This window comes from Amblyraja radiata, chromosome 25 (assembly GCF_010909765.2).
Source record: "Amblyraja radiata isolate CabotCenter1 chromosome 25, sAmbRad1.1.pri, whole genome shotgun sequence".
NCBI lineage: Eukaryota > Metazoa > Chordata > Chondrichthyes > Rajiformes > Rajidae > Amblyraja > Amblyraja radiata.
The window spans coordinates 30322938-30349326 of record NC_045980.1 but is presented as its reverse complement, the minus strand read 5'-3'; the positions used below and the strand labels follow the sequence as shown (position 1 = coordinate 30349326).

The 26389-nt window shown below is 45.3% G+C and overlaps 1 protein-coding gene across 2 annotated transcripts in view; it reads left to right on the top strand.

The window, feature by feature from the left end:
• inpp5j (inositol polyphosphate-5-phosphatase J) overlaps window positions 1–26389 on the top strand; it is a 67926-nt gene that overhangs the window by 5487 nt on the left and 36050 nt on the right. For both annotated transcript variants that reach the window (XM_033043694.1, XM_033043693.1), the window contains exon 3: window positions 16258–16365. In XM_033043694.1, coding sequence (XP_032899585.1) covers window positions 16258–16365 — 108 coding nt within the window. The remainder of the gene's footprint in view (window positions 1–16257; window positions 16366–26389) is intronic.

Genomic DNA, 26389 nt, shown 5'->3' with positions numbered 1-26389 from the left:
GTGTCAGTGTTGTTGGAAACCTAGATTAAGAATAAATATCAGGTTAGGAGTCATAATGTTTGGTTATTTGTTTACCATTTGTTTAACATGGTGGCCAGGCCACAAGCATAATCAAGTAGGAGATTCAGGGGAAGTTTCTTCCCAGCTGTTATCAGGCAACTGAACCATCCTACCACCAACCAGAGAATGGTCATGAGCTACTATCTACTAAGACCCTTGGACTAGCTTTAATCGGACTTTATCTTGCACTAAACGTCATTGCCTTTGTCATGTCTCTGTACACTGTGGGACGGCTCGATTGTAATCATGTATTGCCTTTCCGCTGCCCGTAACAAAAGCTTTTGGCAGTACCCTGGTGCACCTGACAATAAACTAAACTAAACTAGTGTCCTTAAAAATATAATGTAAGCTTTCAGAGAATCCAAAAATATTATACAAAGTGGAATACAAATCCTGTCCAATTCTTATTAAGAATCAAAGCGGCAGCAGGTCGATGGTCCTAAATCCATCCTGATCTTGTTCCACGGTGAATCATATGCAGTGGCCTCTTGATTTTTGTACAGGCAACACTAGGTTTTTTTTAAATCCTTCTCCAGATTTAACTTGGAGTCATACAGTGTGGAAACAGGCCTTTCGGCCCAATGCCCACACCGACCAACATGTCCCACCTACACTTGATCCACTTGCCTGCGTTTGGCCCATGTCCCTCTAAACCTGTCCTATCCATGTAGCTGTCTAATCTCAGTCTCTGATTGCAACCAAGTTGGCTGATATTTTAACATTTTTTAATGTAATTATTAAGTTACTTCAATCAAATTGAATTTTTTAAAAAATAAATGCACTCGGCAGTCAGAGATACCTCAACATGGCTCAAAACCAGTTGCCAGAACTTTCTCGAGACAGCGCCAAACGGAAATGACTTCAGAGGACTATTGACTCTTGGAGTGGGTGGGACAGGTATTAGAGGTGACAGATCCCGGCAGAGAGCTGGGTCAGTGCCATCTGGCCCAACATGGATCGACTAACATGGAACGTAGACCAGTACAGCACAGGGAAGGACCCTTCGACCCACAATATCTGTGCCCAGCGTGATGCCATGTTAAATTGATCTAATCTGCCTGCACATGATACCTCTATTCCCTGCACATCCATGTGCCTATCTAAAAGCCTCTTAAGCACCATCATTGTATCTGCGTCCACCACCACCCCTGGCAATGTGTTCCCCGGTCCCCACTACTCTCTGTGTTTAAAAAAAAAAAAAAAACCTGCCCTGCACATCTCCATTAAACCTTAGGTAGACAAACTTGCTGGAGAAGCTCAGCGGGTGCAGCAGCATCTATGGAGCGAAGGAAATAGGCAACGTTTCAGGCCAAAACTCTTCTTCAGACTTAAACCTTTCCCCTCTCACCTCAGGGCTATGCTCTCTACTGTTAGATTATAAGGTCATAAGGTATAGGAGTAGAATTAGGCCATTTGGCCCATCAAGTCTACTCTGCAATTCAATCTATCGCTCCCTCCTAACCCCCATTCTCCTGTCTTCTCCCCATAACCTCTGACACCCGTACTAATCAAGATATTCCCACTCTGTGGAAACATGTTCTGGCTGTCCACCCTGTCAGTGCCTCTCATAGTTTTATGTACTTCTCTCGTCTCCGACTTTCCAGAGAAAGGGAAAACCTGTATCATACATTGGATTTATACCCACATTGAAATGAGACCATTCTGCCTGTCATAACACAATAATTGTAACCAAATTTGATTTGTAATCAGTATCATCTCATAATTTACATAATAATAGTTACATTAAAATTGTTGCATATATTACATTTAACACTTTTAATGTCTTAATAAAAATAGATTACTGCTTTTATAATCAGCTCAAATTTCCCTGAAACCAACCGCATATGAGAAATACTGAGATAAGCATTTGAAGTTCAAGTTCAAGTTCAAGTGAGTTTATTGTCATGTGTCCCTGTATAGGACAATGAAATTCTTGCTTTGCTTAAGCACACAGAAAATAGTAGGCATTTACTACAAAACAGATAAATGTGTCCATATACCATGATATAAATATATACACACATGAATAAATAAACTGGTAGTGCAAATAACAGAAAGTGGTTGCTAATAATCAGAGTTTTGTCCGAGCCAGGTTTAATAGCCTGATGGCTGAGGGGAAGTGGCTATTCCTGAACCTGGTTGTTGCAGTCTTCAGGCTCCTGTACCTTCTACCTGAAGGTAGCAGGGAGATGAGTGTGTGGCCAGGATGGTGTGGGTCCTTGATGATACTGCCAGCCTTTTTGAGGCAGCGACGAGGATTCAGAGCTGGGAAGTGTGTAGTTTAGATACATCGTGGAAACAGGCCCTTCGGCCCATTGAATCCGCACCGACCAGCTATCACCCGTACATTAGTTCTGTCATACACACTTTACACAGGTCCCCAATTCACCTACAAACCTGCAGGCCTTTGGGATGTGGGAGGAAACCGGAGCACCCGGAGAAAACCCACGCAGGTCACAGGGAGAACGTGCAATTTCCGTACAGGCAGCAGCCAAGGTCAGGATCGAACCTGGATCTGTGTCGCTGTGAGGCAGTAGCCCCAGCGCTGTGGGATTAAACTATGGCTTATTTTTGGTGGGCATAGACGCGATGGGCTGAATGGCCTTTGTGTGTGTGTGCCATAAATTTCTATGAGTCAGTGATTCTGAAAGCGCAGTAAATCAGGATTGAACTGGCTTGGTCAACATGCGCGGGTTACTTGGACGTATCCACGCACCTTCTGTCCTTCTTGGCTCATCACCAGGCTGGATGAATTTGCACACCCCAACCGTCAGAGGAAGGCGTCTTCAAATAGACCCACAGACATTCTCTGGGTTGCGTAATGGTTCCGTTCCTGAGAACTATCTGTAAGCCTATCCCTCCCTCAGTCATGAGTGTCGGTTTTCCACAGCTGCCCATATCGTATCGCTCCACATATACTTGCTACCGTTCTTTCATTTCATTGAACCATCCCCCTACTATTTTGTTTTCATTTGATCACTCGAGTAGTAACTCAAAACAACTCAACTTGTTCTTCTTGGTTCTTGGTTTCTTGGTCCTCCAAAATATTCCAAATGGAATTTAAACTGGAGGTGGTGGAGGGAGGACTTAAGCCAGAAAGGGTTATTGGGAAGAAAGAGCTACTTTAAATTTAGTTGCATCTGGTAACTCCTCTCATTGATGGAATTGAATGGTACAGCATGGAAACAGGCCCTTCGGCCCACCGAGACACAAGTTCTATGTTGTCCCACTTTCTCATCTACTCCCAATTTACCTACAAACCAACACACCTCCGAGATGTGGGTGGAAACTGGAGCACTCGGAGGAAACCCACACGGTCACAGGGTGAATGTGCAAACTCCGCACAGACAGCACCTGGTCAGGATTGGACCCGGGTCTCTGGTGCTGTGAGGCAGAAGCTGTTCCACTGTGTCGCCCATAAGCATAATTGCCTATCATGGAAAAAATGTACAGGAGAATTTGCATAAAGTTAGATTTCTGTATAAGTCAGGGCATCTGTCACCTGGGGACTTTCTGAATCCTGTTACTGATTCAACTTCTGTTACTCTAATAATTGAAGTTCCTTAAAATGTCAGTGCAGCCACATTCAGCAGTTTCACTCTGTCCTCACTGAGTTCTTTAACAGCTTTAGTTCAGAGATACAGAGCGGAAACAGGCCCTTCGGCCCATCAAGTCTGCGCTGACCAATGATTCCCGTACACTAGCACCATCCTACACACCAGGGTCAATTTACAATTTTTACTGAAGCCAAATTAACCAACAAACCTGTACGTCTTTAGAGTGTGGGAAGAAATTGGTGTACGCTGTTTGTACATTCTCCCCGTGACCTGCATGGTTTTTCTCCGGGATAACCAGTTTCCTTCCACACTCCAAAGATATAGGGGCTTGTAGGTTAATTGGCTTGGTATAATTGTAAATTGTCCCTAGTCTGTGTCGGATTGTGTAAGTGTGCGGGGATCGCAGGTCGGCGTGGACTCGGTGGACGGAAGGGCCTGTTTCCACCCTGTGTCTCTCAACACACCCGGAGAAAACCCACGTGGTTACGGGAAGAACGCACAAACTCCACACAGGCAGCACCTGTAGTCAGGATCGAACCCGGGTCTCTGGCCTAATCAAATTAAAGGACTCGCGTTGTTTAAATCTTTATTGTTCTATCAGTGGTCTGCTATGCTGCACCCTGTATCTCCAAACTAAACTACAGTGCCCTCCATAATGTTTGGGACAAAGACCCATCATTTATTTATTTGCCTCTGTACTCCACAATTTGAGATTTGTAATAGAAAAACACCCACATGTGGTTAAAGTGCACATTGTCAGATTTTATTAAAGGCTATTTTTATACATTTTGGTTTCACCATGTAGAAATTACAGCTGTGTTTATACATAGTCACCCTATTTCAAGGCACCATAATGTTTGGGACACAGCAATTTCATGTAAATGAAAGTAGTCATGTTTAGTATTTTGTTGCATATCCTTTGCATGCAATGACTGCTTGAAGTTAGCGATTCATGGACATCACCAGTTGCTGGGTGGTGGTCTTCTCTGGTGATGCTCTGCCAGGCCTGTATTGTAGCCATCTTTAGCTTATGCTTGTTTTGAGGGCTAGTCCCCTTCAGTTTTCTCTTCAGCATATAAAAGGTATGCTCAATTGGGTTCAGATCGGGGAATTGACTTGGCCACTCAAGAATTGACCATTTTTTAGCTTTGAAAAACTGCTTTGTTGGTTTAGCAATATGTTTGGGATCATTGTCTTGCTGTAGAATGAACCGCCGGCCAATGAGTTTTGAGACATTTGTTTGAACTTGAGCAGATAGGATGTGTCGATACACTTCAGAATTCATTATGCTACTACCAATGAAGATAAGTAGACAAACATGCCCAGGCCATAACACCCCCACCACTATGTTTCACAGATGAGGTGGTATGCTTTGGATCTTGGGCAGTTCCTTCTCTCCTCCATACTTTGCTCTTGCCATCACTCTGATATAAGTTAATCTTCGTCTCATCTGCCCACAAGACCTTTTTCCAGAACTGTGGGTGCTCTTTCAAGTACTTCTTGGCAAACTGTAACCTGCCCATCCTATTTTTGCGACTAACCAGTGGTTTGCATCTTGCAGCGTAGCCTCTGTATTTCTGTTCATGAATGTCTATAACAGTTTTATTCTTGTTTCTCAGTCTCATAATGGCTTCTTTGACTTTCATTGGTACAACTCTGGTCCTCATGTTGATAAAAGTTTCCAAAGGTGATGGAAAGACTAGGTGCTGAGAGCTCTCTTATATCTGCATTAAGGCGGCATTTAAACACACCTGAGCAATTACAAACACCTGTGAAGCCATGTGTCCCAAACATTATGGTGCCCTGAAATGGGGGGGACGATGTATAAACACAGCTGTAATTTCTACATGGTGAAACTAAAATGTATAAAAATGGCCTTTATTACAATCTGACAATGTGCACTTTAACCACATGTGATTTACTCTATTACACATCTTAAATTGTGGACTACAGAGGCAAATAAATAAATGATGGGTCTTTGTCCCAAACGTTATGGAGGGCACTGTAAGTGTGAATCAGAATGGGCAGGTCATCTGTCCTCAACCCAGTTAAGACGACCTCCACAAGATGCAAGTAATCTCATCAAACACACAGCAGGGCAGCTTCTCCTCATGACGGTGTGTTCCTCAGACCCAATGCAATTTTACACACAATGGCGGAATTGGGTCAAGTACTAATGACTGCATATATAGGATCAAGATCTCACAGGAACGTTCCAGAATTGTGTTCGGATAGAGACTTTTCTCCAGGAATTAAAAAAACCCCCAAAAAACGGCTTTAGGATAAAAGTAATTTTAAATGAAGTGCAAATTGGCCAGCTGGCTGCTTGGAATATCTTTCAATTCGCTGGTATATGAATCTCTAACATTGTGGGTCTGTAACAGGAATGCGCCATTAAATTTATCAAGGTGTGAGTTTAAAATAAAATAGCATTTTTTCCTCTGTTGTGGAAAGGCCACAAATCTTGTCTCGAGCGTACGTCAGGTCCGTGGGAGAGTGGGAACACTGTCCTTGGCAGTGATCATTATTCTCCCTCAGTACGATCATTGATTTTAATCTGTACACTTATCTGTACATAAGGGCGGCACGACCCCGACCTCAACTTCCTCCTCCGGCAGCTCATTCCATACACCCACCATCCTCTGTGTGAAAACGTTACCCCTCAGGTTCCTATCAAATATTTTTCCCTTCACCTTAATCCCATGTCCTCTGGTTCTCGATTCACCAACTCTGGGCAAGCGGCAGCTGCCTGATCTATTCCTCTCATTATTTTATATCATATTTTCAATCTTGTGTCTGTATTTCCGACGTTGGCTTCCTGTTCTTGCACTCTGCACTCATGCCGGGCCTTGTGGCTGAGCTCAAACTTGTTTAAGATCAAATCTAGGGAGTTGTCGCTGTGTTTGGGGCCGCTGATTACTGTCCACCACCAATCAACCACCACCACCACCACCACCACCTCCAGCATGAAGCCTGGCTTCATCTGACACCAGAGTCAGTGAGATCGTTTGGCTTGTTTACGCTGCTTTCTGTACTTTAGTAGACAGTCACTGTCTAGTTTCCCAGGGGAATGGTGAACACGGAGGGTTGTTAGTGCTGGGATTTATCTCACCAAGGGTCGAGGTCGGAAGTGGGGAAACGTTTAGTCTGAAGAAGAATCTCAACCCAAAACGTCACCCATTCCTTCTCTCCAGAAATGCTGCCTGTCCCGCTGAGGCACTCCAGCTTTTTGTGTCTATCTTTAGTTTAGTTTAGTTTAGTTTAGAGATACAGCGGGGAATCAGGCCCTTCGGCCCACTGTGTCGGCACCGACCAGCGATTTCCCCCCCACTAACACTGGGGACAATTTACATTTATACCCAGCCAATTAACCTGCAAACCTGTACGTCTTTGGAGTAGCAAATGATTATCGTAGCAACTTTTACAATATTGATCTGCTTGCAGCATTGTCAATTATCATTGGGCTCCAGCATCCTGTTGTCACACAGTTTGTGCTGAACAAGTTCACCATGCAATGAATAATTGAAGTGCCATCTGGCCCTGCACAGTAGCAACAACTGCCTGCTCTGTGTGTGTGTGTGTGGCTGGGGAGGGTTAGCAGGCTGGGGACAAGGGGGAACTTGGCATTTGACAGAGATCAACATCAGTGTCTGGGATAAGTTGGGGAACCACCCATTGCTCACCAACATTATCTTTCTCAAGGGCCTGTCCCAATTTCACGACCTAATTCACGGCCTCTGCCGAGTTTGCCCTTGACTCATACTTGCAGCGAGGTCGTAGGTAGGTCGTAGCAGGCAGTAATGCTAGTCGTAGGTACTCGTGGCATCAAGTGGGTCGGGGCATTTTTTCTACCATGATGAAAATTGTCCACGAGTAAAAAAGCTCGTGAATTAGGTCGTGAAAGTGGGACAGGCCCTTCAGGCAGCACTACCTAAGACTGGCACGCATTCTAACTGAAGCTTTTGAATAGCCCGGCACTGTTTAGTTTAATTTAGTTTAGAGATACAGAACGGAAACAGACCCTTCGGCCCACCAGGTCGACCAGCGATCCCCGCACATTAACACCCACTAGGGACAATTTTTAAAAAACATTTACCAAGCCATTTAACCGACAAACCTGCATGTCTTTGGAATGTGGGAGGAAACCAAAGGTCTCAGAGAAAACCCACGCAGGTCACAGGGAGAACGTACAAACTCCGTACAGGCAGCTCCCGTAATCGGGATGGAACCCGGGTCTCCGGCGCTGCATTCGCTGTAAGGCAGTGACTCTACCCGCTGCACCACCGTGATCGCCCACTGTGTCTAGCCAGGAGGTCTGTTGCTGCAGAGATACGTGATAAGATGGAAACTGATAATAGTGCCAATGTCAAGTGGTAGAATGGGAGAGGTGGCATGGCGGCACAGCGGTAGAGTAGCTGCCGTGCAGCGCCAGAGACCTGGGTCTGATTCTGACTAAGGGTGCTGTCTGTGCGGAGTTTGCATGTTCTCCCTGTGTGGATTTTCCCCAGGTGCTCCGGTTTCCCTCACACTCCAAAGACATACAGGTTTGAAGGTTAAATGGTTTTGGTAAAGATTGTAAACCTAGTGTGTAGGGAACCTTTCTTGTCCATGTACATCCAAATGTCTATTAAACGTTAGACACAAAGCAGTGGGGTAAATCAGCATCATGGGTCAGGCAGCATCTCTGGAGAATACATATGAAGAAGGGTCTTGACCCGAAATGTCGCCTATCCTTTCTCTCCTGATATGCTGCCTGAACTGCTGAGTTACACAAGCACTGTCTGAAGAAGGGTTTCGGCCCGAAACGTTGCCTATTTCGCTTCGCTCCATAGATGCTGCTGCACCCGCCGAGTTTCTCCAGCACTTTTGTCTACCTTCGATTTTCCAGCATCTGCAGTTCCTTCTTAAACACGAGTTACACAAGCACTTTGTGTCTATCTTTGGTATAAACCTGCATTTGAAGTTCTTTGTTTCTACCTAGCTTTTAAATGTTGTTATAGTACCTGCCTCAACTACCTCCTCTAGCAGCTCATTCCATATACCCACCACCCTCTGTGTGAAATCATTGCCCCCATAGGCTCCTATTAAATTTCGCCCTTCTCACCATAAACCTAGAATATATCGTCTGGTTGTTGATTGCGTATAAACAGCATGATGGGTGTTGCTTTTAGATTGTACGCTGGACTTTAGACTTTGCTTTAAAGTCAGTAATAAATACAAGAAACCATTATTGCCTTTGCTCTCTGATTCACCAGGTGTGTTACACCAGTGCAGTCTAATTAGAAGCAAGCAGCAACAATTTTATTTGAATTTGTTATATAAAGATTGATAGTTCTTAATGTGTTTGGAGACTGTTATGATGTTTCTTACATTACTGGATAGAGTATATATTGCATTAGTGCAATTATGGATAATATTAGTTTATGTGTTGCGATAAGATGTGGGCACGTACAGGTTTGTAGGTTTAAATGACTTGGTAAATGTTAAAAGAAATTGTCCCTAATGGGTGTAAAATGCAGGATTTCTGACGGGGAAATTGGCTTACGGACAGTTCTGAGATACAGAACCCTCACATAACCCAACACTGCTGAGAGGAGATTATGTGTAGGAAGGAACAGCAGATGCTGGTTTACATTGAAGATAGACACAAAATGCTGGAGTAACTCAGTGGGCCAGGCAGCATCTCTGGAGAGAAGGAATGGGTGACGTTTTGGATCAAGACCCTTCTTCAGTCCCTCCCCCAACCCAAACCTCTCTCCTCTCTACTCAACCCCCTCACCTCCCAACCTCCTCCCCACCCTCCTCCTCCCGCCCAGTTGGGAATGTGGGATAACATAGAACTAGTGCGGACAGGTGATTGAGGGTTGGCGTGGACTCAATGGGCCGAATGGCCTGTTTTCATGCTGTATCTCTGAACTGAAACTGAACAGTTTTTGAGCAGGAGTCTGCTGTCTCAATGCTGACTACAATTCAAACCTGTTGTCCTACAGGTCTCTATGACTAGACCACACTGGGAAATGCACTTCATCACTGCCTCACTGGTGAACCATATTAGTTCACAATAAGTGTCATGATCATATTCCCCACAGCCATCAGGTTATTAAACTCGACATCAAATAAGTTCTGAACAATAACAGTCTATTATTAGTGGGGAACAAGATCATGACACAAATAACAGAACTAACTGGTCAATGAAGAGGGCGGTCACAGTGGCGCAGCGATAGAGTTGCTGCCTTACAGCGAATACAGCGCCGGAGACCCCGGTTCGATCCCGACTACGGTTGCTGTCTTTACGGAGTTTGTACATCCTCCCCGTGACCTGCGTGGGTTTTCTCCGACATCTTCGGTTTCCTCCCACACTCCAAAGACGTACAGGTTTGGAGGTTAATTGGCTTGGCAAATGTAAAGACCCCTAGTGGGTGTAGGATAGTGTTAATGTGCGGGGATCGCTGGTCGGCGCGGACCCGGTGGGCCGAAGGGCCTGTTTCCGCGCTGTATCTCCAGACTAAACTAAACTGAAAAAAAGAATGAAAAAGGCTGAGGGGCGAATGGGATATAGAAACATAGAAATTAGGTGCAGGAGTAGGCCATTCGGCCCTTCGAGCCTGCACCGCCATTCAATATGATCATGGCTGATCATCCAACTCAGTATCCCGTACCTGCCTTCTCTCCATACCCTCTGATCCCCTTAGCCACAAGGGCCACATCTAACTCCCTCTTAAATATAGCCTACCTTCTGTGGCAGAGAGTTCCAGAGATTCACCACTCTCTGTGTGAAAAAAGTTCTTCTCATCTCGGTTTTAAAGGATTTCCCCCTTATCCTTAAGCTGTGATTTTTTGTTTGTTTGTGAAGTGTATTCATTTGTCTGGGAAGCTCAACACTATATTTATCTTCAGAGAGCTTTCCATAGAACTTATTTATGGTGAGTGTCCTTGATTAATCTGTGCCTTTCTAAACATTTCATCATATTTTTTCCAAGAAGCTTCCTGGACTCGTGTTATGTGAGCTGGCCTGTAAATAGATACTCTGTGTCTTTGTTGTTTTTGTAAACGACATTACCAAATTAGCTAACTTTTAGTCTTCCAGTAATCATGCCCGTGATCCCAAAGGAAAACGATGATCACACCCTCGATATTTTAGCTCCGTATTTCTCTCAAAAGTCTGGGATATGTTTTATCGGAGGCCTTCAAAATTTATTTTCTTTTTATGATGCTGAACTCCTGAATATATCTGCTCAATTTTAATCATTTCCAATATATCACCCTCCTTTCCTGCAACGTTTGCATGTTTAGTGACGAGAAAGGCAGGTTACAAATTATTATTATTTTTTTTAATTTAAAAAAAAAAAATTATTTTTATTAGAAATACGGTAAATTACAATAATACACAACACATATATCTTAATACATTTTTTGTATCGCTTCATTTTTTTGAGCTTTAAGAAAAAGATAGAAGTAAGGAAAGTAAAGAAAGTGCGCAAGAGTCGTGAAGTGCAAGAGAGTGTTGGGAAAAGAAAGCCCCTTAGAAAAGAAGTTAGAGAAGGAAGTAAAGTAAAAAAGTAGACCCTAGAAAAGAAAGAAAAAGAAAGTAGGAACAATCGTTCTATTATAACATTAAACTCCGCAGAAAGGGGACTACCAACCAAGTCTGTTTTTGTTGTTTTACCTCCCATTGCCAGGTCCTGATACCATTTATTTATTTATTTATTTATTAAATTACTATTGCACCTCATGCTTGTAATAGGTCCATAAACGTAGACCACGTCTTTTGGAATTGGTCTGCTTTACCTGCTAAGAGGAATCTCATCTCTTCCAGATGTAATGTTTCAAACATATTTGATGTCCACATTTTTATTGTTGGTATGGGCGCATTTTTCCAGAATTTAAGTATGAGCTTTTTTCCCATTATTAGCCCGTAATTGAATAAATTCTTCTGATACACGTTTAATTCAGGGATACCTTCCGATATTCCAAAAATGATCCATTCTGGTTTTGGTTTACAAATTAAAACCATGTCTACTCCACACTGGAAAAAGACACAAAGTGCTGGAGTAACTCAGCGGGTCAGGTAACATCTCTAGTCACTTAACCCGCTGAGTTACTCCAGCACTTTGTGTCTTTTTATTTTTGTAAACCAGCGCCTGCATTTCCTTGTTTCCCCCCCCCCCCCCTCTACAATAGTTACATTTTTGGGTCTCTAACAGAACTAACATTTCTGTTATCCACCATATATCCATGTGGGTGGCAAGCTGGCACAGCGGTAGAGCTGCTGCCTTACAGCACCATAAACCTGGGTTCGATCCTGACTACGGGTGCTGTCTGAACGGAGTTTGCACGTTCTCCCCGTGACCTGCGTGGGTTTTCTCCGAAATCTTCGTTTTTCCCCCACACTCCAAAGACGTACTAGTTTGTAGGTTAATTGGCTAGGTGTAAATTAAAAAATTGTCCTTCTTGTGTTTAGGGTAGTGTTAATGTGTGGGGATCTCTGGTCAGCGCGGACTCGGTGGGCCGAAGGGCCTGTTTCCGTGGGAGTGCTGCAAGGCTTGGTGCTGGGGCCGCAACTATTTACAATATATATTAATGATTTAGATGATGGGATTTAAAGTAACACTAGCAAATTTGCAGATGACACAAAGCTGCAATATAATGTAGATAAATGTGAGGTTATCCATTTTGGCGGCAAGAACAAGGAGGCAGATTTTTATCTCAATGGTGTCAGATGAGGAAAAAGGGAAGTGCAACGAGACTTGGGTGTCCTTGTACACCAGTCACTGAAAATAAACATGCAGGTACAGCAGGCAGTGAAGAAAGCTAATGGCATGTTGGCCATAACGAGAGGATTTGAGTATAGGAGTAAAGAGGTCCTTCGGCAGTTGTACAGGGCCCTGGTGAGACCGCATCTGGAGTATTGTGTGCAGTTTTGGTCCCCTAATTTGAGGAAGGACATCCTTGCTATTGAGGGAGTGCAGCGTAGGTTAACGGAGTTAATCCCGGGGATGGTGAGACTGTCATTTGAGGAAAGGGGGAGTTGTTGGGGGAGTCCAGAACCAGGGGCCACAGTCTGAGATGGCCATTTAAAACTGAGATGAGAAAAAACTTTTTCACCTGGAGAGTTGTGAATTTGTGAAATTCTCTGCAACAGAAGGCAGAAGAGGCCAATTCACGGGATAAATTTCAAAGAGCTAGCGGAATCAAGGGATATGGGGAGAAGGCAGGCACGGGTTACTGATTGTGGATGATCAGCCATGATCCCAATGAATGAATGAATGAATGAATGCTGGCTTGAAGGGCTAAATGGCCGCCTCCTGCGCCTATTATTTATGTTTCTATGTTTCTATGCTCTGGTTTCCTCTCACATTCCAAAGACCCACTGGTTTGTGGGTTAATTGGCTTCTATAAAATTGTCTTTAGTGTGCAGGATAGAGCTAGTGTACGGATGATTGCTGGTTGGGGCGGATTCGGTGCGCTGAAGGGCCTGTTTCCATGCTGTATTTCTAAACTAAACTAAACTAAACCAAACCAAACTAGTTCCAGACACCCCTATAACATGCTCTCAACATTCACTTTGTCAATCTGCCTCTGATAAGAACATTTCTCATTCCACTGCATCCCGGACAGAGAGCTAGGCCTGAACATCTCCACTTTTGGTTCTATCTCAACCCACTTAATCCAGTTGAAACTTCTCTCCACGGCCTTGGATGGGAGCACATCTTTCCTCAATGTGAAGCTTCATTGATTAACAGGGCTGAAAGGCATTATAGATAAATATTCGAAAGTGCTTCTGGCAGATTGGATGGGAATGAAGTCTAATGGCTGAGGAGTTAATGTATTACAGTGTAAACACATGATCTCTATAATCCACCACTGGAGGAGGTCAGTTCACTGATGATGCAAATTGCAACCTTTTAATGTTTTAGTGTAAAAATAAATAAATATTTGAAATGTTTAAGATTCAGAGACAGATTGACAAAGAGACAGAGACTGAGAGCCAGTTTCAGGGGCACCTGGAACCAGAGGGTATATTGTCAGAATAATATACCGAGTGGCGCAGCGGGTTGAGGCGCTGCCTCACGGCGCCAGAGACCCCGGGTTTGATACTCACCTCGGGTGCTGCCTGTCCAGAGTTTGCACGTTCTTCCTGTGACCGTGTGGGTTTCCTCTGGGTGCTCCTCCCACATCCCAAAGACGTGTGGGTTTTGTAGGTTAATTGGCTTCTGTGCGTAGGGAGTGGATGAGAAACTGGGACAACATGTGCAGGGGTGATCAATGGGCGGGGGGATGGTGGGTCGAAGGGCCTGTGCCATGCTATTTCTCTGAACTAAACCAAACTAAACTTTAAAAAAAAGGAGTAATGTGTCGACTGTTTTTCTCAGTCCCTACCTGGTTGGAGATGCTTCTTTCCTCCGAGCCGTATCTTTGCGCTCTCCTTATATAAATAAAAATTGATTGATTCGGCGGTGGAGGCATGTTTTCTGGATGCTTTCAAGAGCGAGCTAGATAGAGCTCTTAAAAATAGCGGAGTCAGGGGATATGGGGAGAAGGCAGGAATGGGGTACTGATTGGGGATGATCAGCCATGATCACATTGAATGGTGGTGCTGGCTCGAAGGGCCGAATGGCCTACTCCTGCACCTATTGTCTATTGTCTGTTGATTGATTGATTGATTGATTGATTGATTGATTGATTGATTGATTGATTGACCCCAACTTTCAGTCCGAGGAAGGGTTCCGTCCCGAAACGTCACCCATCCTTTTTCCTCTGGAGATGTTGCCTGACCCTCTGAGTTGCTTCAGCACTTTGTGTCTAAATAAGGAGTAATCAACATGTTGGAGTGAATCAGCAGGTCAGGCAACATCTTCGGAGAACATGGATAGGCGCTGTTTCAGGTCGCAGTCCTTCTTCAGACACTGTTCTCCAGAGATGCGGCCTCACCCACTGAGTTACTCATGCACGTTTTTAAAATTAACCAGCGTCTGCAGTTCCTTGTGTCTACAGGCAACTGTTGCAGATGGAAATGAAGAAGAATTTCCTTTTGTTGTGACTCTTTGGAATGACTTTTCTCACATTATTTCAAAGGAAGTAGAATGTAATTTATGGAATTACTGTGACCCTCTAGTCGTGGCAGCTTTGGAGGAGGCGGAGATGGTGCCTAATTATATCTGCGGCATCTGAACAGGATTTCAGCTATCAGGTGTTGGCAAGGGGAAGCATGTCTTTGCCTCGGCAACCATCATTTATTCAAATGTTTTGTTCTTCCTCTGTCCTGTCTCATGTGTCTGTGCATCTCGTAGATCTCCTCTCCACCTTTACTTTAGACTTTAGAGATGCAATGTTGAAACAGGCCCTTCGGCCCACCGAGTCCGAGCCGACCAGCGATCCCCCCGTACACTAACACTATCCATTTACAATTTTACCGAAGCCAATTAACCTACAAACCTGGCTTTAGGTGATGGTTTAGCTGCTGGTTTACCATTAAAGACAAAAACTGCTGGAGTAACTCAGCGGGTCAGGCATCATTTCTGGAGAACATGAATAGGTGACGTTTTGGGTCTGAACCATCTCATGACTATCTGCCAGTGCGTGTCTGTATGATTTTGACTGTGTGTTTATTGATCAAGTCTAAGTGTCTATTTGACTGTGTTTCTGTAAGTGTTTAATAATGACTTTAGACTTTAGACATTAGAGAAACAGCGCAGAAACAGGCCCTTCGGCCCACCGACTCTGCGCCGACCAGCAATCACCCCGTACACTAGCACTATCCTACACACTTGGGACAATTTACAATTTTGACCGAAGCCAATTAACCTGAAAACCTGTACGTCTTTGAATTGAATTGATTGAATTTCCTTTATTGTCATTCAGACCTTTCAGTCTGAACGAAATGTCGTGCCTGCAGTCATACATACAATAATACAATAATAAACAACAGAACAGACAGTAAACACAAATTAACATCCACCACAGTGAGTCCACCAAGCACCTCCTCACTGTGATGGAGGCAAAAATCTTAGGTCTGCAGTCTCTTCCCTCCTCTTCTCCCTCTGCTCTGAGGCGATACCCCACTGGGCGATGGTATAATCAGTCGCGCGGCTCACCGAGCCCCGCGAACGGGCCGGTTCAGACACCGCGGCCCGGGGTGGTCGAAGCTGCCGCCCTCCAGTCCAGCGGGCGCAGCTGTTGACGACGTCGTCCACTGGCCCTGGGTCGAACCCCGGACTCAGGTCACCGCCGCCAGAACGCCGTCTCAGCCACCGGAGCACCGTTCCAGCCCCGAGCCGGGTTGCCCTCACGTGAGCGTCTCAGCCCCGCGCCAGGCCGCCCTCACGGGAGCGCCGGTACCCTCGAGCTGGGCCGCCCCGACGGGAATGCCATTACCCTCGGGAGTGTGGGAGGAAACCGGAGCACCCGGAGAAAACCCACGCAGACACAGGGAGAACGTACAAACCCCGTACAGACTGCACCTGTAGTCAGAATCGAACCCGGGTCTCTGGCGCTGTAAGGCAGCAACTCTACCGCGGCGCCACCGTGCCGCCTTTCTTTAGAGCTCTAATCCGCCTCAACCCAGAAACAAATGTTGCTTCATCGACTTTCATTGCCTATTTAACATTTCTTCCTTAACTTCTTTTCTGATTGATTGCAGCATGCAAATAATCACGTGGAACGTTGGCACTGCTGTTCCACCTGACGACGTGACTTCACTTTTGGGGTTAAATTCGACAAATGGAAGAATTGACATGTATGTCATTGGGTAAGTGAAGGCTTCATCCTTTCACCTAACGTTATGTTGTGCTATGTATGTATCGATGTTGCTGGCATTCTCTTGGCCTGCGTCATATGGCACCCTTCCGTCTGCAAGAAACTAAGTGCTGGAGGAACTCAGCAGCTCACCAACAGGGCGGCAGAGTTGCTGCCTTAAGGGCCTGTCCCACGGGCATGCAACTGCATGCGGCAAGCGCGACCAAACCGGAAGCGGGGGGCCGCACGGAGATCGAGTGATCCCGGACAAGTTGACGTAAAGTTCGAGCGAAGTCCGCGGGAAGTTCGCGTATGGCCCCCGAGACGCTGCGCATGCCCGTCGAGGCGGTGCGTACGGCCTCAATGTGGCTGCGGGCCGGCAGGCCGTTGCCGCGCGGAATTTTTGGACAGTGTCAATTTTTCGGAGCCCCGCACGATGTCGGGACCAGCTCCGCACAACTCCATACGGCTCCGGCGATCGAAGTGGGACCGGCCCCGCAACGCCGTACGGCTCAAGCGACCACGTTAGGTCGCGCTTGCCGCATACAGTCGCATGCTCGTGGGACAGGCCCTTTACTGCGAGCGCCACACACCCAGTTTCCATCCTGACTATGGGTGCAGACATGTAATTGTGGATCGATCTACTGCACATTTAATACTGCACACATATCTAACCTATAGATTTAGTTTATAGCTTATGGGATCATTAGGATAATTTTGGGAATAAGGCATTCCAAATATTGAATGATGTAAATATTTAGTTTAGTTTAGAGATACTGCGCGGAAACAGGCCTTTTGGCCCACCGAGTCCGCACCGACCAACGATCCCCGAACACTAACACTGTCCTACACACTAGGGACAATTTTTACATTTACACCAAGCCAATTAGCCTGCAAACCCGTACGTCTCTTTGAAGCGTGGGAGGAAACGGAAGATCTCGGAGAAAAGCCACGGGGTCACGGGGAGAAAGTGCAAACTCCGTACCCCCAGTTGGGATCGAACCCAGGTCTCTGGCCTTGTAAGCTCTATAATGCTGCAACTCTACCGCTGCGCCAACATGCCGCCCCCTTAGCAATTGGAGTATTAATAAGAGCTCTTTGGTTTAATTGACCAAACCCATTGATCTGACTGCTCAACCACACACTAGTAGATACTGTTTGTAGTTGCGATCTAATGCACACAACCGTTGTCATGGTTACGTTTGTAATAGAAACTGAACAAGAATCGAGTTGTCTACAATGGAGCCAATATGATGTACAATAGGGGAAACAAATGGCTGTTTAATGCGGTATTGATATTTATCACTAATTCCAGCTGAGAAGGAGGGTCAAAAGCTAAGGCCTCAGTCCCGCACGATTTAAAAATATTGTTGCCAGTGAAGTAAAGATCACTTGACTTCGTCTGGTGAAGAGAATGTAAATAGGACTGGTCCAGGTCAAGGTCCAGGTCGAATAGTGGATATTCTGGATAGAGTGGATGTGGAGAGGATGTCTCCACTTGTGGGTGAGTCTAGGACTAGAGGCCACAGCCTCAGAGTGAAAGGATGTGCCTTTAGAAAGAAGATGAGGAAGAATTTCTGTGGTCTGAGGCGGTGAATCTGGGAATCCATTGTCATTAGATGGCTGTGGAGGCCACATCAATGGATATGTTTAGGTTGGAGATTGATAGTTTATTAATTAGTAAGGGAGAAAGGGTTATGGGGAGAATATGGTTGAGCGGGAAAGATAGACCAGCCATGATTGAATGGCGGAGTAGACTTGATGGGCTGATGGGCCTAATTCTGCTCTGACAACATATGTTTCAATCATTGCATCCATACAAGAGGGGACAGAGGCAAAGTGTGGACTCTCTCCACTGTCCCCTTCCTGTTCAGCTAAATCTCCAAGACTCAATCTCTTAAACTGATCTGGAAATGTCTTTGCCCTTTCTGGAAGGCAGGGATTGGTGACGTTTCGGGTCGGGACTCTTTAGAAGAGTCTCAACTTGAAACATCACCTAACCCATTCCCTCCACAGATGTTGCCTGGCCTGCTGAGTCACTCCATACACCGTATCGCTGGTCGGCGTGGGCTTGGTAGGCCTGTTTCCATGATATACCTCTTAAAAAAAACTAAATGATGACCCTTTATCAGAGCTGTCAGAGTTCTTTGAAGCAGTAACAGCAAGCAAAAGAAACCTGTTTTTTTTTTCCCCCCCATAAAAATGCTGCTTGATGCAGTTGGACTTTGTTTGTGGCGTTCTACAGGGGTTGTTTTACACCCCCTCATCCTCTACCTTTGTGGATGGGGTAAGACAGTGTTCTTGACAAATTTGAGGCGGCACGCTGGCGCAGCGGTAGAGCTGCTGCCTTACAGCGCCAGAGACCCGGGTTCGATCCTGACTACGGGTGCTTGTTCGTGCGGAGTTCGTACGTTCTCCCCGTGACCTGCGTGGGTTTTTTCGCCGAGATCTTCGGTTTCCTCCCACACTCCAAACACGTACAGGATACTGGGTTGGATGATCAGCCATGATCATATTGAATGGCGGTGCAGGCTCGAAGGGCCGAATGGCCTACTCCTGCACCTATTTTCTATGTTCTATGTTTCTATGTACAGGTTTGTAGGTTAATTGGTTAGGGCTTTATTCTTTGGAGCGCAGAAGGTTAAGGGGGGACTTGATAGAGGTCTTTAAAATGATGAGAGGGATAGACAGAGTTGACGTGGATAAGCTTTTCCCACTGAGAGTAGGGAAGATTCAAACAAGGGGACATGACTTGAGAATTAAGGGACAGAAGTTTAGGGGTAACATGAGGGGGAACTTCTTTACTCAGAGAGTGGTGGCTGTGTGGAATGAGCTTCCAGGGAAGGTGGTGGAGGCAGGTTCGTTTTTATCATTTAAAAATAAATTGGATAGTTATATGGACGGGAAAGGAATGGAGGGTTATGGTCTGAGCGCAGGTATATGGGACTAGGGGAGAATACGTGTTCGGCACGGACTAGAAGGGTCGAGATGGCCTGTTTCCGTGCTGTAATTGTTATATGGTTATATGGTTATATGGCATCAATGTAAAATTGTCCCCAGTGTGTGTAGGATAGTGTTAATGTGCGGGGATCGCTGGTCGGCGCGGACTAGGTAGGCCGAAGGGCCTGTTTCCGCGCTGCATCTCTAAACTAAAAACTAAATTTTGGAAACGTATGCCGATAGTAAGACATGGGCCAGAATTAGACATAGGTGAGATAATGGTTTGAATTTCATGGATTAAATAACCAATAATAGAAATTCAGTGAAAGTCTCAATGGAGTAAATAATTAATCAGTAACACAAGCCATTGATTTACGGCCCAAGATTTTCAGACAGAGGAGTAAGCACAATAAAAATGGATTTTTATGACAACAAGCACTTTGTTCTTTGTATGTTCCTTCCGTTTACTCTTGGTCAAATTGTCGAGTGCTGTCCTTAGTGCTCTCAATATGGAAAACATCCCTGACTCTGGACTCTGGTCTCTGGTCCTGTCCGGGGGGGGGGGGGAAATGGAGGAGGACTGGCCAAATTTTTGTGCCTTCCTCCACAGTGATGAGTGCTGTGGTGGATGTTTGTGTTACAGTTTGTGTGTTCTTTATTATTGTATCGCTGCTGACAACCCAATCCTTGCCGGGTCACTGCTCGTGCGGTTGACCGGTTGGTGCAGAGAGTAGCTTTTATGATTGTCTCTTCGTTGATGGTGTCCCTTTCATTTTTTAAAAGCTACTGTAATGTGCCCTTTAAATTGCCCCTCGGGGATGAATAAAGTGCTTGATTGATTGATTGATTGATCTATTTTTTAAACATTCTGATAAACCATTATTCAAATGACTGCAGAGGCTATTTTACCATAACTTGGTTTCACAGTTTTGCTTTGCATTTCTTATTTCCCCTTTCAAACGTCAAAATATGTTTCAAGTCAAAAAATCTTGCCAACTATTTGTAATCAAAACTTAAATCAGCATAATCATATTGAGAGGAGGGTTACAAATCTTTTTGTTGTCGTCTAGTTTGGAGGTACAGCGGGTAAACAGACCCTTCAGCCCACCGAGTCCTCGCCGGCCAGCGATCCCCGCACATTAACACAATAGGGACAATTTTACCAAGCCAATTTGCCTACTAACATCTTTGGAGTGTGGGAGGAAACCGGAGCACCCGGAGAAAACCCACGCAGGTCAGAGAGAGAAAGTACAAACCCCATACAGACAGCACCCGTAGTCAGGATCGAACCGGGGTCTCTCTGGTGCTGTAAGGCAGCAACTCTACCGCTGAGCCGCCGTGCCGACCATGCTACTGCTTTTTGCTAATTTTTGTGCAAATAATTCACTTTAATTGTGCATTGCTCCTTTCATTACCGAAATAAGAATGTTTGTTGGTGCCTTCTCCCAACTAACAATGACCTTTTTGACATTTTCCTTGATCTCCATTCCATTTGTCCTGTTTTCACACCTTACACTTCCTTATCTATACACTTCCTTATCTATGTACCTCCCACTCCCCTGACATGAGTCTGAAGAAGGGTCTCGACCCGAAACATCATCCATTCCTTCTCTCCAGAGATGCTGCCTGCCCTGCTGAGTTACTCTAGCATTTTGTGTCTATCTTCAGTTTGATTTAACAGCTGATTGGAGACACTGTATGTGTCAAAGCTGCCAATCTGAATAATTGTGATTTGAAGGCAGTCTGAAGAAGGGTCTCAACCTGAAACGTCACCTATCCATGATCACGTAAGTGGGACAGGCCCTTTACTCCAGCACTGTGTGTCCTTTAAACAAGCAAAGCTTTGTCATTCATTCAACCTAAATTTGTTCAGCAGCTTGCAGAGGTTCACACGAACCCACAGGGAAACGCAGAGAGAGATAAGATCTGTGAAGGGCTTGGAAGTTGTGACTTTCCCAGCTCTCCCCTGCTCTGACAAGAATAATCAGTTTTGTTACAGCACAACCAAGGTCATTAGGGGCCTGCACCTGTCAGAAGGCAGAAGTGTATTTTTGCAGAACAGAAGCGTTACAGAAACGTTTTAGTCAATTAATATTTGAGATATCTCATTCCTGAAATTATCCTAAAGATCCCGTATTTCTTCACATTTTATGTCTAGTTTCCTTTAAAAAGCCTCGTGGGAAAGTACTCCTGTGCAAATGAAGTCTCGCTTGTCAGTGACACCTCCTGTGTGCTTTCATGAGGGCAGTTTGCATAAAGCTTGCAATATGAAACCTGATTCATTCCATGAGCCGTGTACATTGGCAAAGCAAGATTAAATGATTAACTCCTTTTTGCAGCTATCACTGGTGGGAATGTGGAAGGTTTATTAAATGTGGCCTCATCTGATAAATGGAATAAAAGACTGTCAGTCCATTGCTTACACAGATCTAAGTGTACGTCTGCCTTCAGTGGGTGATTAGGTCATAAGGAATAGGAGTAGAATTAGGCCATTCGGCCCATCAAGTCTACTCCGCCATTCAATCATGGCTCATCTATCTTTCCCTGCTAACCCCATTCTTCTGCCTTCTCCCCGCAACCTCTGACACCACTAGGAACACATTGCAGTCTACGGTGTTATCCTGTGAGAAGATTTTCTAAATCCGCAGAGGACATCGATATCTATGTTCTAACCGAGCATAGACACAAAATGCTGGAGTTACTCAGCGGGGCAGGCAACATCTCTGGAGAGAAGGAATGGGTGACGTTTAGGGTTGAGACCCTTCTTCAGACTGATGTCAGGGGAGAGGGAGGTACATAGATAAGGAAGTGTAAGGTGTGAAACCAGGACCAAGGGGGATGGAGATCAAGGAAAATGTAGAATAGATCATTGTTAGCTGGGAGAAGGTGACAACAAAGCAAATGGAGACGGCGATATTAGTTCATTTATTCTCCCAGTGGATTTGGAGGATTTTGCAGAGGCAGCAATGCTAGATGCCTTCCAATGCCTTCATGTGCCTGCTGGAATAATTCAACTCTACAAGCTTATAGGAGCACACAGGGTGAACAGTGCAAGGACCTCTGCATTATCCTGAGCTGACAAGATTCAATTTGACTGGTGTTTCAGAACCTCCTAAAGTCCTCATTAAGGGGCTGTCCCACTTGGGCAACCTAATTGGCGAGTTTAGAAGAGTTTGGAAAAAATGACATGTTGAAGACCTCCTTCGGCTTCCTCCGACTATGTTGAAGACCAGCTTCGAAGAGCTACGACTAACTTCGGGAAAATTGAACACCGAATAGTGGAGAGTGAAGACGATCTCCTTCGATCTCCTTCAACCTCCCTTCGACTATGACGAAGACTATCTACGACTACCTTCGATTACCCTCGATTACCTACGACTAACATGCCGACTTACTGCGACTGAACCTACAAGTAAAAAAAGTATCGATTTTTTCTATGGCAACCTTTTTTTACTCGCGGGCATTTTTTGACATATTGAAAAACACGCTGCAACCCAGCTGAGGCCTCGAGTATGCGGAGACCACTCTCGAGCATGAAGGAGAGTTACAAAGACCTACTACGGCCTCGTGTCGACCATGCTGCGAGTATGAGTCGAGGGCAAACTCGCCCATTAGGTCGCCCAAGTGGGACAGCCCCTTAGAGAGAACAGAATGGTCTCCTGATTTCTTAGCCAAGGATTTCCCCTTCAAGTGTGGCACGGTGGCGCAGTGGTAGAGTTGCTGCCTTACAGCGCCAGATACATTAATACTATCCTACACACACTAGGAACAATTTACAGTTATACCAAGCCAATTAATCTACAAACCTGCGTGTCTTTGGAGTGTTGGAGGAAACCAGAGCACCTGGAGAAACCCACGTGGTCACAGGGAGAACATAAAGATAATTCATTTAGTTTTTTTCTTTTTATCTCTGAATATTCTGAGCATTTGTTCCCAGTGTTTGACTTGCTCGGAAGGCCATATGCTGATGCTGAGAATGCGTCAGACAATCTCATGCAAAAACATTATCAATGAATATTAACGTAGATGGGAATATTTATGTGCCAATTATTTCAGCTGGCCTTTGACATGGTTCCAGTTAAATTATGTTTCTTACCGAGTATGAATCGGCTATAATTTCAGTACGAACACTGGGAGAGTCTTGAACCAGAGGGCACGGCCTCAAAATAAAAGGATGTACCTTTAGAAAGGAGATGAGGAGGAATTTCTTTAGTCAGAGGGTGGTGAATCTGTGGAATTCATTGCCACAGACGGCTGTGGAGGCCAATTCATTGGGTATTTTTAACGCGGAGGTTGACAAGATCCTTGATTGGTACGGGTGGGTGTCAGGGGTTATGGGGAGAAAGCAGGAGAATGGGGTTGAGAGAGAAAGATAGATCAGCATTGATTGAATGGCGGAATGGACTTGATGGCCGAATGGCCTACTTCTGCTATGATTCATGAATTTGTGAATAGCAGGTCATTTTCATTTATTCATCCTCTTCTGAAGGTTCTTGCTGTTTGTTGGCTGATTATTGTGCAGTTTCATCTGCCCATTCCATTACTTTGTCCAACTGGCCATTCCTATTTACAGTGAGCGCTAACCAGTTATTGAAGCAAGCGCCTTGAAATCAAACTAATCTAACACTTGGGAGCACTGTGGTCGGTTGTGGATCATCCTACTGTAGGAAGGATGTCATTGGGCTGGAAAGAGTGCGGAGAAGATTTGCAAGGATTGAGGGTCTGAGCCACTGAATAGACAGTGAAGAGGAATCAAGAGCTGGAGGGCGCAGGTTTAAGGTGAGAGGGAAAGGATTTAATAGGAAGCTGAGGGGCAAATATTTCACTCAGACAGTGGTGGTATATGGAATGAGCTGCCAAGACCTGTTTCCGTAGGAGAGCAACCTTACTTAAGATAGACACAAAGTGCTGGAGTAACTCAGCGGATCAGGCAGCATCTCTGGAGAAAAGGAAAAGTGTCTTTTCAGGTCGAGACCCTGCTTCAGACCAGCATCTGCAATTGCTTCCTACATGAGCAATCTTACCTGTCGTGTTTCCCCATTCCTTATTTTTCTGTAACCTTGCAACTTATTCTGCTCATCAACCCCCTTTTGATTCTCTTTGTTATTAAGCTACACCAGGGAGCAGTTTACCGTGGCCCAAAAATGTCGCCTGTCTATTTCAATGCTGTGTGACTATAAGATTCGATCCCGACCACGGTTGCTGTCTGTGTGAGGTTTGTCTGGTTTCCTCCCACATCCCAAAGACGTGCGGGTTTGTAGGTCAATTGGCCCCCTGAAAATTGCCCCCAGTGTGTAGAGAGTAGATGAGAAAGCGGGATAACATAGAACTAGTGTGAACGGTGTGGAGGTTAATTGGCTTCGGTGAATTCTCCCTGGTCTGTTGGATGGAACTAGTGTGAACAGGGGATCGATCGCCTGTCGGTGTGGACTCAGTGGGCCGAAGGGCCTGTTCCCATGCCGTGTCTCTGTGTATCTCTGAACTAATGTAGTCAATTAACCTGCTGGAGAACTCTTGGGAGGAAACTGAAGCACATTAACAGAGCGAAAATGCAAACTCCGTGAAGTCAGCAGCTGAAGCCAGGATTGAACCACGATCCCTGGAGCTCTGAGGCAGCAGCTCTGACTCCCACATCCCAACAAACTATGGCAGCTTGCAACTCAGCAGCGTGAACATTGATTTCTCTCATTTCAAGTAAACATAGAAACATAGAAATTAGGTGCAGGAGTAGGCCATTCGGCCCTTCGAGCCTGCACCGCCATTCAATATGATCATGGCTGATCATCCAACCCAGTATCCTGTACTTGCCTTCTCTCCATACCCCCTGATCCCTTTAGCCACAAGGGCCACATCTAACTCCCTCTTAAATATAGCCAATGAACTGTGGCCTCAACTACCTTCTGTGGCAGGGAGTTCCAGAGATTCACCACTCTGTGTGTGAAAAACCCCTGCATTCCCCCTCTTCTCCCCTCTCCCACCCTTGTCAACCTGCTAGTTCTACTGCTCGCACCCTTCTATTTCTTCATTATCACCTCTTCTCCAGCCAACAATGGGCCATTGTGGGCTCCACCCTTCCTTGGTCATCAGTTGCCGGCCCTGCTTTGTACAGGTCTTTTCCGCCCTCCATTTCCCTCCCCTCTATTTTCATGTCTGAGGAAGGGTTCCGCCCCAAAATGTCATTCATCCATTTTCTCCAGCGATGCTGCCAGACCCTCTGAGTTACTCCAGCACTTTTACACTTTCACTTTAGAGATACAGTGCGGAAACAGGCCCTTCGGCCCACCGAGTCCGTGCCGACCAGCGATCGGCCCATACACTAACACTATCCTACAAACTAAGGACAATTTACAATTTTACCAAAGCCAGTTTATCTACAAGCCTGTATGTTTTTGGAGTGTGGGAGGAAACTTGAGCACCCTGAGATAACTCACGCAGTGACAGGGAGAACGTATAAGCTCCATATAGACAGCACCCGTAGTCAGGATCGAACCCAGGTCTCCGACACTGTGAGGCAGCAGCTCTACCATTGTGACACTTTGTGTCTATCTTCAGTAGAAACCAGCATCGGCAGTTCCTCCTGACTAATTTTACTGTTTGTATGCCTCATTGTCACCTTCCCCTCAGCCAACAATGAAACTCTCTCTCTCTATCCCTCCCCCACCCTTGTTCTCCGACATGCTTCACTGTCCTCCTGATTAATTTTACTGTTTGTGTGCCTCGTTGTCACCTTCCCCTCTGCCAACAATGAATCATTCGACATTTCCTTGACCATCGTCTGCTCTGATCTGTCGTTTTCACACCTTACCCTTCCATATCTCTAGTCTCCACATCCCCTGACTCTCAGTCTGAAGAAGGGTCTGGACCCGAAACGTCACCCATTCCTTCTCTCCTGAGAAGTTGCCTGGTCCGTTGAGTTACTCCAGCATTTTGTGTTAATCTGCAGTTCGGATCTACACAAACTGTTGACATACTTGGCGTACATTGTAATTTCAGGCTGAGTCATAATTGCTGGAATCCATGCCAGCTCTCATAGCCTGGGTAGAGAGACATTTGCTAAAAAAATATTATTTAATGTTGTTGTGATTGTACTGTGCAAT